Genomic DNA, 12,490 nt, shown 5'->3' on the forward strand with positions numbered 1-12,490 from the left:
TATATTAAACCATAAACATGAAAAATTCATGCAAACATAAATCACTTCAAACTTCTTAGATTGATAACTAATCAAATTGTAATGGGTTTTATTTAGGACACAAAACCCAACATGGATACCACCTATACTCAGTTTCAACATATCCCGGTGTACTGCAGTCCACCCTTCACATTGGCACTTAGGGAAAGGGCCCAGAAAATTCTCCATCTACCGGATGTTGCTCGAAATATTACTTTGTTGACCTCAGAGGACAACTTTGTGAATTACAAGTCTTATCCGGCAGACTTTGTACCCCAGCCTGTGAAGAGGAGGAAAAAGAAGTCCAGGCCTAGCTGGGTTGAGGAAGCCGAGCAGGAGAAGGAGCTTATTCAACTTAAGCGTGAGGCTAAGTTAAAGGGTGATTCTAAAGCCAAGCAGTATGCTCAGGAATATTCTGAACACGAGAAGCAGGCTCAAGAATATTTAGAGCAGGAGAGGCTGCCCAAGAAGAAGAAAACCCTTCCAATAGAACATTCTATCCGGATCAGGGACCCTGGCTTGCCTGCTCAGCCATCTACTCCTGTAGAGGGAAAAGGAAAAGCCATCCTGGAGGAGCAGGAAGACTCTTCAGATGATGATGCTCCATCTGTGCTTGTCCCAGCACACGCTCCTACCAGCGTGCAGAGTACTTCAACTTGCACTTATTTTTCTTGATTTTCATGCCTTCATATATTTTATTTCTTCTTCTAACTGTATTGTTTTTCCCGTGCAGAAAAGTCTCAGAAGAGGATTGAGTCTTTGAAGAGGAGAGTAGGGGGAAGCTCGGGCTTGTCCCCTCCGGCCAAGAAGTCTAAGGGCGGTGAGACTCCGTCAAAGGAGAAGGCACTAGTTGAAGAGGTCATTGACCTCCTTGAGGAGCAACCTACTGTGGATCCTCCTGCCTTGAAGGTCGCCAAGTCCAAAGGTTCCCCCGGGGGGGGGGGAGTTCGGATGAACCTGAGTAGGCTAAAACTAGATCCGAGCTGGCCAGGAGTGGATTTGAACATGTTAGGCCCCTTGCCCAACCTTCTGTATTGTGCATAGAGACAAAGAGAGGCAAAGACATGATTAATCACTATGTGAACCGGTCGATCCCAGAGGTGAATGAGCATTTGGCTGGGGCAGACAATTCTTTGTCCTTGGAACTGGTCCTGGGAGGAGTTCTGAAAGAGCTTTCAAGAGTAAGTCCTTTCTAACACCTTTCTTTAATTTCTCTTTGACTAGTTCAGATTTTAATGCTTTTTCCGCGCAGACTGGTGTGAAGATGGCTTACGCCTATTCCTGAGCTAAATTGGCTGATGTCAAGAAGCTTGCCACTTCCAACACGATGCGAAGGGAAGTGGACTTTACGAAAAAGGACGCCGAAGATGCACGGGCCCAGCTTGAGACTGTGTGGACAGAACTCAGAGAGGTCAATAAGAAAGTTCTTGCTGCGGAGACCAGAGTTGTCGAGCTGACCACGGAACTGGAGGAGATGTCGTTAACCTAGTAACTTGAGGCAGATAATGTTTCTTTGTCTCAAGAAATTGCCAGCCTTAAAGACGAGAGAGAGGGTCTCCGAACTCTCCTTCGCAGGTTGGAGGATGAGGCCAAGGGCAAGAAGACTTGGGAGGAGGAACTTGAGGCTAAGGTGAAGAAGCTTGGGTAGAAGGTGAATTCCTTAGAGACTGTTGGTCTTGAGATTTTTTATGACTTCTTGAAGGCTAATCCCAAAGCAAATTTTGAATATCTTGGCACTTCCAAAGACATGTTCGTCGACTACTGTACGGCTCAGGAAACCAATGAGAATCTAGAGGCAACTACTTCTGCTTCTCCTACCGACTAGAATGTTGGGGCTCCTTCTGCCCAGACTGATGGTCCTTCGGCCTCTTCAGACCTGGCTAATCCTTCGGCGCCTTTAGATCCAGCTGACCCGTACAAAGAGCCTGGGACTCCTGCTGTTTAATTGCCTTCTTTTTACTGTCTTTTTTTTATGTTCGGCCAGTGGGCCTTATTTTGAGAAAAGATGACCAGCCAAGCGATCTTTAAACTTCGAATATGATTTTTCATTTTTGAACAACTGGCTGACTGGGCGGCCTTTAGTCCCGAGTTTGAATGCTTCATTATTCTTAATGAATTTCATCCTTTATTTATAATCATGGTGCAAATGTGTTCGGTTTTTTTTTACCAAATGCTTTGTACAGGTATAGGTGCCCCCCAAGTGACCGAGCAGACTTTTGACTCTTGGTCACTTGTTTTCACAAGTATGCTTTTTGTCTGTTCAAGGCTTTGGGTACGACCAAACTTTTTGTACACATTTAATGATAAATTTATAACATGCTAATGAACTTGACTCATTTGAATTGGAATAAATATCTTTATTCATTTATTGGTCGGAAATATGTCTGTTACTATAGTAACTTACATTGAAGCTATTATATTGATCTAATATGATCTTCAGCTTAGCATAAACAAAACAAATTGGAGAAAATAAAAATTTTACTTTCATGAGTGGTCATCCAACCTGAGTACTTTGTAATTTTATACGAACCTTTAGACGTGGTCCGCCCAGAAGGCCATTCACTTAACGGTAAATGTTCTTTTGTTTCGTAATTAATATGGTCATCCGACCTGGTACTTTTACTCGTAGTATTTTCTTAAGTGTTCCCGGTTCCAATACCTTGTTACTAGAACGAGTTGCCTTTTTTCGTCATACTTACCCAGTTTGTATGCTCCTAATTCTAGAACTTCGATCACCTGATATGGCCCTTCCCAGTTTGGTCCGAGCACACCTGCCATACTGTCTTTGGTGTTCAAAAATACTCTTCTCAGGACCATATCTCCCACAAAGAACTTCTGTGCTCTCACTTGTTTGTTAAAATACCGAGCTACTTTTTGTTGATGGGCTATCAATTTCAAGTTTGCTGCGATTCGTTTTTCTTCAACTTCATCAAGTGATTCTACAAGGAGTGCATGATTAACTTCTTGGTTGTATGTCAATCTTTTGTGGGATGGTGGTTCGAGTTCTACGGGAAACATAGCTTCATAACCATATGGTATGGCAAATGGAGTCTGTCCGGTCGCTGCTTTCTCCGTTGTGCGATATGACCATAGTACTTCAGGTAGTTCCTCTGGCCAGTTTCCTTAAGCATCTTCAAGTCGTTGCTTTAAGGTATCTTTGAGTGTCTTGTTGACTGCTTCGACTTGATCGTTTGCTTGGGGATGTGCCACTGCAGAGAAACTTTTTATGATCCCATGATTCGCACATAAATCAGTGAGGGACTGGCTGTCAAATTGTTTGCCATTGTCTGAGACTATCTTGTATGGTAATCTGAACCGAAAAATTATTTTCTTTACAATGAATTCTTTGACTTTTTTGGACGTAATGATGGGCAGTGGCTCGGCCTCTGTCCATTTGGTAAAATAGTCTACTGCGACCACTGCGTATTGTACCCCGCCTTTGCCCTCGGATAACTATCTAAACAAGTCAATTCCCCAAATGGCGAAAGGCCAAGGACTTTGCATCTGAGTTAGTTCGTTTGGTGATGCGTGAGGTATCTTTGAAAATCTTTGACACTTATCACATTTCTTAACGTAGGCCTTGGAGTCTTCAATCATGGTCGGCCAGAATTACCCTTGCCTTAGAATTTTCTTGGATATACTCTGCCCAGCTGCGTGGTTGCCACAGAATCCATCATGTTCTTCTGACTAAAGTCATGCAGCTTCTTCTTGTGTAACACACCTGAGTAGTGGCATGGAGAATCCTCTTCTATACATAACTCCTTGTACAATGATGTACCGTGCAACCTTTCTCCTCATTTTCCGAGCTTCATTTCTGTTATCTGGGAGTTCCCCAGTGTTGAGGTAGGCTGCTATTGGCCTGATCCAGTTTGGGGATGTATCAATCATTTCAATCTCTTCCGTGCGCCGGTGATACTATATTTTTCAAGAAATTGGATGGGGATCATATTTGCTTTTTCATTTATGTTGCTGCTCGCGAGTCGGGCTAGTGCATTGGCAGTTGTGTTTTCTTCTCTTGGAATTTGCTTGATAGCATAGCTTTTGAATTGTGCGAGCAGATCATGTATTTTTCTTAGATATCCTATCATCTTTTCCCCCTGAGCCTCGTATTCCCCAAATACATGATTTACCACTATATGTGAGTTACTACAGAACTCAATGTGTTCGACTTGCAATTCCTGAGCAAGTCTTAGTCCGGTGATAAGAGCTTCATATTCAGCTTCATTGTTGGATGCCTTAAATCCGAATTTGTCTGCAGCGTGCACGTACTGGCCCCCAGGTGTGACAAGGGAAATTCTTGCGTCAGACAGCTGATCCGTAGCCGAACCGTCTACATGTAACTTCCAGGTTGGTTTGTTTTTGCTATTGCTCGGCTAAGATACTTGTACTGGCTTTGGGTTGTTTTCTAAAGCGCTCTCCTCTTTACCTGTACACTCAGCCACAAAATGTGCTAAGGCCTGACCCTTGATCGTTGTTCGGGGCTGAAAGATGACTTCATATTGACCCAACTCCACTGCCCACTTGAGAAACTGTCCAAAGGCGTCCGGTTTTTGTAATACTTTATGCAATGGTTGGTCAGGGTACTCTCGAACAGGATGAGCCTGAAAGTAAGGCCATAGCTTCCTTGTTGCTAGGATTAGGCAATAGGTGAGCTTTTCTATCAATGGATACCGGCCTTCAGCTTCATTGAGTCTTTTGCTGATGTAGTAGACCGAATGTTGGATATTGTTCTCTTCTCTGATCAGTACGACACTTACTGCATGTTCCGTGACAGCCAAATATATTCCTAATTCTTCTCCGTCAAGAGGTTTTAAGAGTACAGGAGGTTTTGCGAGTTGCATTTTTAGCACTTGAAAGGCTTTTTCGCATTCCTCTGTCCATTCAAATTGCCTATTTCCTCGTAGGAGGTTGAAGAATGGAACACACTTGTCTGTTGAGTTTGAAACAAATCTACTGAGTGCGGCAATCTGACCAGTTAAATTTTGAACTTAGTTTTTGTAGGCGATTACATATCTAGGAGGGCTTGAATTTTCTCTGGATTGGCTTCAATTCCTCGGGCATTAAGGATAAAGCCTAAAAAGTTACCCGAGCTGACTCCAAAGGAACACTTTAGGGGATTCAGTTTCGTGTTGTATTTCCTGAGAACTTTGAAGCATTCATCCAGGTCATCTATATGCCCCCCAACCTTCCTGGATTTGACGAGCATGTCATCCACGTATACTTCCATATTTTGTCTGATCTGGTCCTTGAGCATTTTATTTACTAATCTTTGGTATGCAGCTCCAGCATTCTTGAGACCAAATGACATGACTTTATAACAGTATAGACCCATATCTATCCGGAAACTTGTATGTTCTTGGTCTGGTGGATGCATCTTGATTTGATTGTACCCCGAGTAGGCGTCCATGAAACTTAATATCTTGTGTCATGCAGTTGCATCCAAAAGTTGATCTATTCTTGGAAGTGGAAAGCAGTCCTTGGGGCACGCCTTATTGAGGTCGGTGAAGTCGATACATACTTGCCATTTTTTGTTTGGCTTGGGCACTAGTACAGGGTTAGTAACCCAGGCTGGGTAGAAAGCTTCAATTATGAAGTTGTTGTTGCGCAACTTTTCTACCTCTTCTTTTAGTGCTCGGGCTCGTTCCTTGTCCAACAATCTTCTTTTTTGTTGAACAGGCCAGAAATTAGGATCAATATTCAGGGCGTGTGAAATTATAGAAGGATAGATTCCGACCATGTCCTCATGTGACCAGGAAAAAATTTCTAGGTTTGCTCTTAAAAATTTTATCAATGAGGATTTTACTTCGAGCAGCAAACCTTTTCTAATTTTGAGTTTCCTGGTCGGAACTTTTGGGTAGATTCCAATCTCTTCTAGTTCTTCCACTCGCCAACATTTGTATTTTGTTCCGCAAGTCGGGGATCCATATCTTCGTCCCCGCCTTGGGCGGTTCCCTATTTGGGAATGTCTTTTCCCTTGTTCGAACTCTGACTGGAGGATACTTCCTTTTTAGCCTTGGTCAGGGCGAGGTTGTAACATTCCCGTGCGACTTGGTTATTTCTCTCAGGCACCCGACCCCATTCTTCGTTTGAAACTTAAGGCACGAATGAAATATCGATGTAACATCTTTTAGGTCATATAAGGCTGGTCGGCCTAACATGACATTAAAAGTTGACTGGACATCTAATACCAAAAATTGTGCCATTCAGTTATGCTTTTTGGAGCTTGCCCAACAGTGAGGGGTAGGCGAATTTGCCCTAGAGGTGCAATCGGAGAAACTATATACGGGCTGAAGACGGGGGGTTAAATCTTTCAGTTGGAGCCCCATCTTTTCAAATGTGTTTTAAAAAAGATATTTGCGGAAGCTCCATTATCTATCATAGTTCGGGCCACTATTTTTTTGGCTATCTGTACTTCCACGACCAACAGATAGTTGTGCGGGAAATTAACCTTGACAGCATTCTCTTCATTGAACATCCCGTAGTATTTTTGGTTTTCTTTCTTCGACGGCCAGGATCACTTCTTTTTGCTTGTGCTGTAAGGTTCGGGCATACCTTTCCCGGGCTTTACCTCAATCTCCTGCTATGTGTGGGCCCCCAATGATAACTTGCAAATGCCCATGTACTGGTGGTGGCAGTAAATCTTGGTTATTGTCTGCATGGGCGACCCTCTGATTTTCATTGACCTCGACATATTTCTGCATGTGGGGGTTATTCTTTCTTATCAAAAATTCAATTTCCTACTTGAAATTGTTGCATTCATTGGTGTCATGGCCATAATCTCCATGAAAATAGAAAAACGTGGACATGTCCCTCTTACTTATGTCGGTTTTCATGGGAGTATGCTTTTTGCACGAACCTACTGACTGAGTAGCCATGTAGATGGTCTCCAAATCGTCAGTCAAGACAAAGAAAGCAGTGAATTTGGAAGGATTTTCTCTACAGGCCTATTTGGCTTTGCCAGCGAACTTTCCCTTTTTCCCATTGCCTTGCCTGTTGTTGTTGTTAGACCTTTTACCACCCGAGCATGAATTTCTTGGGTACTGGGGGTGGTGAACCGATGTTCCAGTAGAAGGAGCTTGTGATTAGTTCGGTTTAAGCTCCACTTCTACTCGCATAATGGCCTCTTTGAGCTTGATGAAACCATCTGTGCGATCGAGGAAGTCACTCATAGAGTCTACTGGTCCATCTCTCTTGATGTCCTTCCAAAGCTCTCTGAGAACTTCCATGCCCCCTAATATTGCGGTTAATTTCCCTTCTTCGGTTAATCGTGCCACCTTCGTCGCCTCTATCATGAATCTACTGATGTAAGCTCAAAGAGGTTCCCATGGCCTTTTGTTAGGCTATTTTTTGGCCTACGTTTTGGATCTATTCTATGTGTGTTTTTCACTGTATTGGGACGGAATTACGCTTGTTTTCTATGTTTTCAGGTTCTTTGGAATAAAAGAGGTCTCAGGGGCAGAAATTCAACAAAAGACGGGCTGAGCCAAGGAAAACACGAATTATGAAGTATTTTGCACATCTGGCCGCGGCTAGATCACAAAATAACCAATATGTAGAAGTTGCTCCAGTAGCCGCGGCGAGGTTGTATATGGCCGCGGCTAAATGCTCCTTACAGAACAGTCGATTTTTACCACTTATCTGGCCGCGGCGAGAGTGTATATGGCCGCGGCGAGATCCCGTACGGACCAGGGGCATTTTCGTCCATCGAACCCTAAATTTTTGTTATAAATAGAAAACTGCGATTGGAAGTGAGGGAGAGCGATCAGAAACCTTAAAATACAGCAGAGAGCGGCAGGAAGAGCACAGAGATTCAAGTGACGATCCGAAATTCATCCACCAAAATTTCTTTTCTTTATTCCTCTTTAATCTATTTATGTTGAATATTGCTATAGGAATGGTTATGGATTTGTTTCTGAACTAAATTTCCCATTTAGGGAGGATGATGATTGTTTAATGTTTTGCCTAGTTAATGTTTAATTACCATTCCTCAATTCTTGTGTGTGAAATTATCTTAATTTGTTCTTAATTTCATGTTTAAGATTGATCACCTTGTCCATGCTCTATGATCTCAATTCGAAATCTGAAAAGTGAGAATTGAGAATGCTAAAATTAAGATAATCGATGTTCTATGTGAAACGAAAGTATTTGCATGACTTATGTGACGAGTAGATTATTACTTAATGCTGATTTCATGTTAGTTTAATTAAGGAATTAATTAGATAACATGTGATTTAGAATCTAGAAGATCTGAAAGGAGCTAGGTTATTTCATGATCTGTCATTCACTCCAAGAATAGGATAGTAGTTAAGCATTAACGATTTGGGTAAACAACAACAGGACTCTCCTCCCTATTATCTCATCTTGCTCAACTCTCAATTGTGTTAATAAGTTTTCTGAATTTCTTTCATATTTTACTGTTTTTAAATCATAATTGCTTTCGATTTACCGAATAGAATCATAAGTATAATTTAGTGGTATTTAATCCAATTCCCTGTGGGATCGACCTCACCTGTGTGAGATTTACTACTTGATTGCGTATACTTGCGTAGCGTTCATAAAATACAGCAACAAGTTTTTGGCGCCGTTGCCGGGGAATTGTTAAAGATTAATATTACATAAAATTATACTAACTTCTACTTTGGTATATTTTCTCTTGCTGATTTTTCTAACCTTTTTCTTGCAATATTTTCTTGATCTATTTCAGGAATCCTAAGTGCATGCGCCGTCAAGGACAAACAGTCATATTACCAGTTGATCCTGAAATCGAGAAAACTTGCAGGAGGAATCGAAAGAACAAGAGGCAAGAAAGAGTTTCGAAAGAATCGCCGAAACATCGTAAATCATGGCTGCCAATGTGAACAATAATGCTGGAAACAATGGGGGTAATAACGGTAATAATGGAGGTGCCGTGGAAGATCAAGCTAATGGCCGTAGCTTGAGAGATTACATTCTCCCTACTCTGACGGGAGTGCAGTCATGTATCAGGCCACCGGCAGTGGATGCAAACAACTTCGAGATTAAACCTGCCATCCTTCAAATGGTGCAGTCTTCGCCCGGTTGGTGGCCTCCCTTCTGTAGATCCTAATCTGCATCTCTCTAACTTCATGGAACTTTGTGAAACTTTTAAGGTTAATGGAGTTAGCGATGATGCTATTCGACTGAGATTGTTTCCATTCTCGCTCAGAGAATGAGCCAAGAGTTGGTTGAATTCCTTGCCACCCAATTCTATTGCCACCTGGAATGATCTGGCAACAAAATTCTTGTCAAAGTTCTTTCCTCCAGCCAAGTCTGCAAAGCTGAGAGGAGAAATCAATAATTTCTGCCAACAAGATAATGAATCTCTCCATGAGGCTTGGGAGAGGTTTAAAGATCTGATCAGGAGGTGTCCTCATCATGGTATAGAGAAGTGGATGCTGGTTCACAACTTCTACAACGGGCTGGTTGGTAATACTAGAACTCTAATAGATGCAGCAGCGGGCGGAGCTTTTATGAGAAAGAGTGCTAATGAGGCGTATGATCTATTGGAGGAGATGGCTCTAAACAATCAGCAGTGGCCAACTGAAAGGAGTCAATCTAAGAAGGTAGCTGGTGTGTTAGAAGTTGATGCCATCACAAAGTTAACAGCTCAGGTTGAGGCATTGACAAAAATAATTGCAGGGCAAGCTAAACAAGCCCAAATTGTTTGTGAGTTATGTGGAGGAAGTCATCACTTTTCGGAGTTTCAAGTAGATGTGGATGATTTTCCAATGGATGAAGCTAAAGCCATTGGGAATTTTTCACAGAACAACAACAACAACAATTATGGGTTCAACCAGGGTAACAACCGAAGAAATAGTGGGTTCTATCAGCAAAGACATCAGAACCAACAGTTTAATCAGCAACAAGCCTCTGGTGAAAGTTCTGGTTTGCAAACAGATTTACTGCTTCAATTTATGACTGACACTAGATCTTCAATTAAAGACCTGCAGACTCAGATGGGCCAGCTAGCAACTCAGGTAGCAACCCGCCCTCAAGGAAATTTGCCTAGCACAACTGAAGTTAATCCTAAAGAAAACTGCAAAGCAATTACCCTGAGGAGCGGTAAGAAGTATGATGGGCCTGAGTTACCACAATCAGTTGAGGTAGATGAAGAAATAAATGCTCAACCAGTGCAAACACCAACACCAACAGCAGAGAAGGCTACCGATGCCCAAAGACCACCACCACAGTCTCCACCTATTAGTATTGATCATCATGTGAAAATACCCTATCCTCAGAGGCTCAGAAAGTCAAGCTTAGACAAGCAGTTCACCAAGTTTCTAGAAGTCTTCAAAAGACTTCACATTAACATTCCTTTTGCTGAAGCTCTAGAGCAGATGCCAAGTTATGTGAAGTTTATGAAGGAAATTTTGTCAAAGAAGAGGAAGATGGAGGATTATGAGACAGTGGCTCTAACTGAAGAGTGTAGCGCTATTCTACAGAAGAAACTCCCTCCAAAACTCAGAGATCCAGGGAGCTTCACTATTCCTTGTACTATTGGAAAAATTGAAGGAATAAATGCTCTATGTGATTTGGGAGCCAGTATAAACTTAATGCCTTTGTCAGTGTTTAAAAGACTGCAGCTGGGTGAAGCAAAGCCAACCACGGTAACTCTTTAATTGGCGGATCGATCACTAGCTCATCCTAGAGGAGTCATTGAGGATGTGTTAGTAAAAGTTGACAAGTTCATCTTTCCAGCTGACTTCATTGTTCTGGATATGGAAGAAGACAGCAATGTTCCTATCATCCTGGGGAGACCTTTCTTTGCAACAGGGAAAGCACTAATTGATGTTCAGAAAGGAGAGTTAAAGCTGAGGGTACAAGGAGATGAAGTTGTATTTAATGTGCTCAAAGCAATGACCTACCCTACGGCTAGTGACAACTGTTTTGCAATTGATGTGGTGGACCAGTTGGTGGAGACAAAGACACATGCTGAAGACCCTCTTAATCTAACTTTGGTACAAGAGGAGGTGGTGGAACAAGACGGTAAGGAAGCTTATGAGTATGCTTTGTGGCTCGACTCTTATGGACCGCTGAATAGAAAATACTATGAAGAGTTAGGAGTCATACCAACAAAGCCTACCCCATCTACTGAAAAGCTTCCTCAACTAGAGTTAAAAGTCTTACCAGAGCATCTCAGGTATGAATATTTGGGAGAAAATAAAACACTTCCTGTTATTGTGGCATCTTCCCTATCTTCTGTAGAGACAGACAAGCTATTACGGGTTCTAAGGAAGCATACAAAAGCCATTGGATGGACTTTAGCAGATATTAAAGGGATCAGCCCTTCAACTGTAATGCACAAAATCTTAATGGAGGAAGGAGTGAAGCCTACCATTGATGCAAAACGAAGATTAAATCCACCAATGAAGGAGGTTGTCAGAAAAGAAGTATTAAAATGGTTAGATGCCGGGGTAGCGTATCCTATTTCAGATAGTAAATGGGTGAGTCCAGTCCAAGTTGTTCCAAAGAAAGGAGGGATGACGGTGGTGAAGAATGAAAAGAATGAACTCATCCCAACCAGAACTGTCACGGGATGGAGAATTTGCATTGACTACCGGAAACTCAACAAGGCCACAAGAAAAGATCACTTTCCACTCCCATTCATTGATCAGATGTTAGACAAGTTGGCAGGACAAGAGTACTATTGTTTCCTTGATGGGTACTCAGGGTATCACCAAATAGCTATAGAGCCGGAGGATCAGGAGAAAACAACATTCACATGTCCATATGGTACTTTTGCTTTTCGACGAATGCCATTTGGGCTGTGTAATGCTCCAGCAACATTTCAAAGGTGTATGATGGCCATATTTTCAGATTTAATAGAAAAATGCATCGAGGTGTTCATGGATGATTTTTCAGTGTTTGGTTCATCGTTTGACCAATGTTTAAGCAATTTGGAATTGGTTTTAACAAGGTGTGAAGACTCTAATTTGGTGTTGAACTGGGAAAAGTGTCATTTCATGGTTACAGAAGGAATAGTGCTGGGACACAAAATCTCGAAAGAAGGTATTGAGGTTGACAGAGCCAAAGTATCTACAATTGAGAACTTGCCTCCTCCAGTTTCAGTTAAGGGAGTTCGAAGCTTCTTGGGTCATGCCGGGTTCTATAGAAGATTTATCAAAGACTTCTCCAAAGTTGCCAAACCGCTATCCAATCTTCTCGCTAGTGGAGTACCTTTTGAATTTGGGAAAGATTGTCTTGAAGCATTCCAGATTCTCAAGGATAAGTTAATCTCAGCACCGATCGTGACTACACCAAACTGGGAATTACCTTTTGAAATCATGTGCGATGCAAGTGATTATGCGATTGGAGCAGTTTTGGGACAACGGGTTGACAAGGTATTCAGAACGATTTATTATGCAAGCAAAACCTTGAATGATGCTCAACTGAACTACGCTACTACAGAAAAAGAGATGTTGGCCATAGTGTTTGCATGTGACAAATTTCGACC

General features: G+C 42.1%; 1 protein-coding gene and 1 non-coding gene across 2 annotated transcripts; both read right to left on the reverse strand.

Moving 5' to 3' along the window:
* Positions 1-2,637: 2,637 nt before the first annotated feature.
* LOC133032302 (uncharacterized) lies at positions 2,638-4,859 on the reverse strand. Its single transcript, XM_061106198.1, has 3 exons — positions 4,445-4,859; positions 4,166-4,348; positions 2,638-3,140 (listed from the first exon to the last, which is right to left on the reverse strand). Exons 1-3 carry the CDS (start codon positions 4,857-4,859, stop codon positions 2,638-2,640), a joined length of 1,101 nt encoding a protein of 366 aa, XP_060962181.1.
* A 4,452-nt stretch (positions 4,860-9,311) lies between these two features.
* LOC115703470 (small nucleolar RNA R71) lies at positions 9,312-9,418 on the reverse strand. The gene has a single exon (XR_009685417.1). It is a non-coding gene; the product is annotated as a small nucleolar RNA R71 (small nucleolar RNA).
* Positions 9,419-12,490: the final 3,072 nt, after the last annotated feature.

The sequence above is a fragment of the Cannabis sativa genome, chromosome X (genome assembly GCF_029168945.1).
Source record: "Cannabis sativa cultivar Pink pepper isolate KNU-18-1 chromosome X, ASM2916894v1, whole genome shotgun sequence".
Classification (NCBI taxonomy): Eukaryota; Viridiplantae; Streptophyta; class Magnoliopsida; order Rosales; family Cannabaceae; genus Cannabis; species Cannabis sativa.

Bases quoted from the DNA above. Each gene is read 5' to 3' on its own strand.
- LOC133032302 (XM_061106198.1), bottom strand. From the start codon at position 4,859: ATGCAACTCGCAAAACCTCCTGTACTCTTAAAACCTCTTGACGGAGAA. The intron at 4,349-4,444 runs GTAAAGAGGAGA...AGTTACATGTAG, and splicing joins TTTTGTGGCTGAGTGTACAG to ACGGTTCGGCTACGGATCAG. The intron at 3,141-4,165 runs GTAACTCACATA...AAGATGCTTAAG, and splicing joins CGAACACATTGAGTTCTGTA to GAAACTGGCCAGAGGAACTA.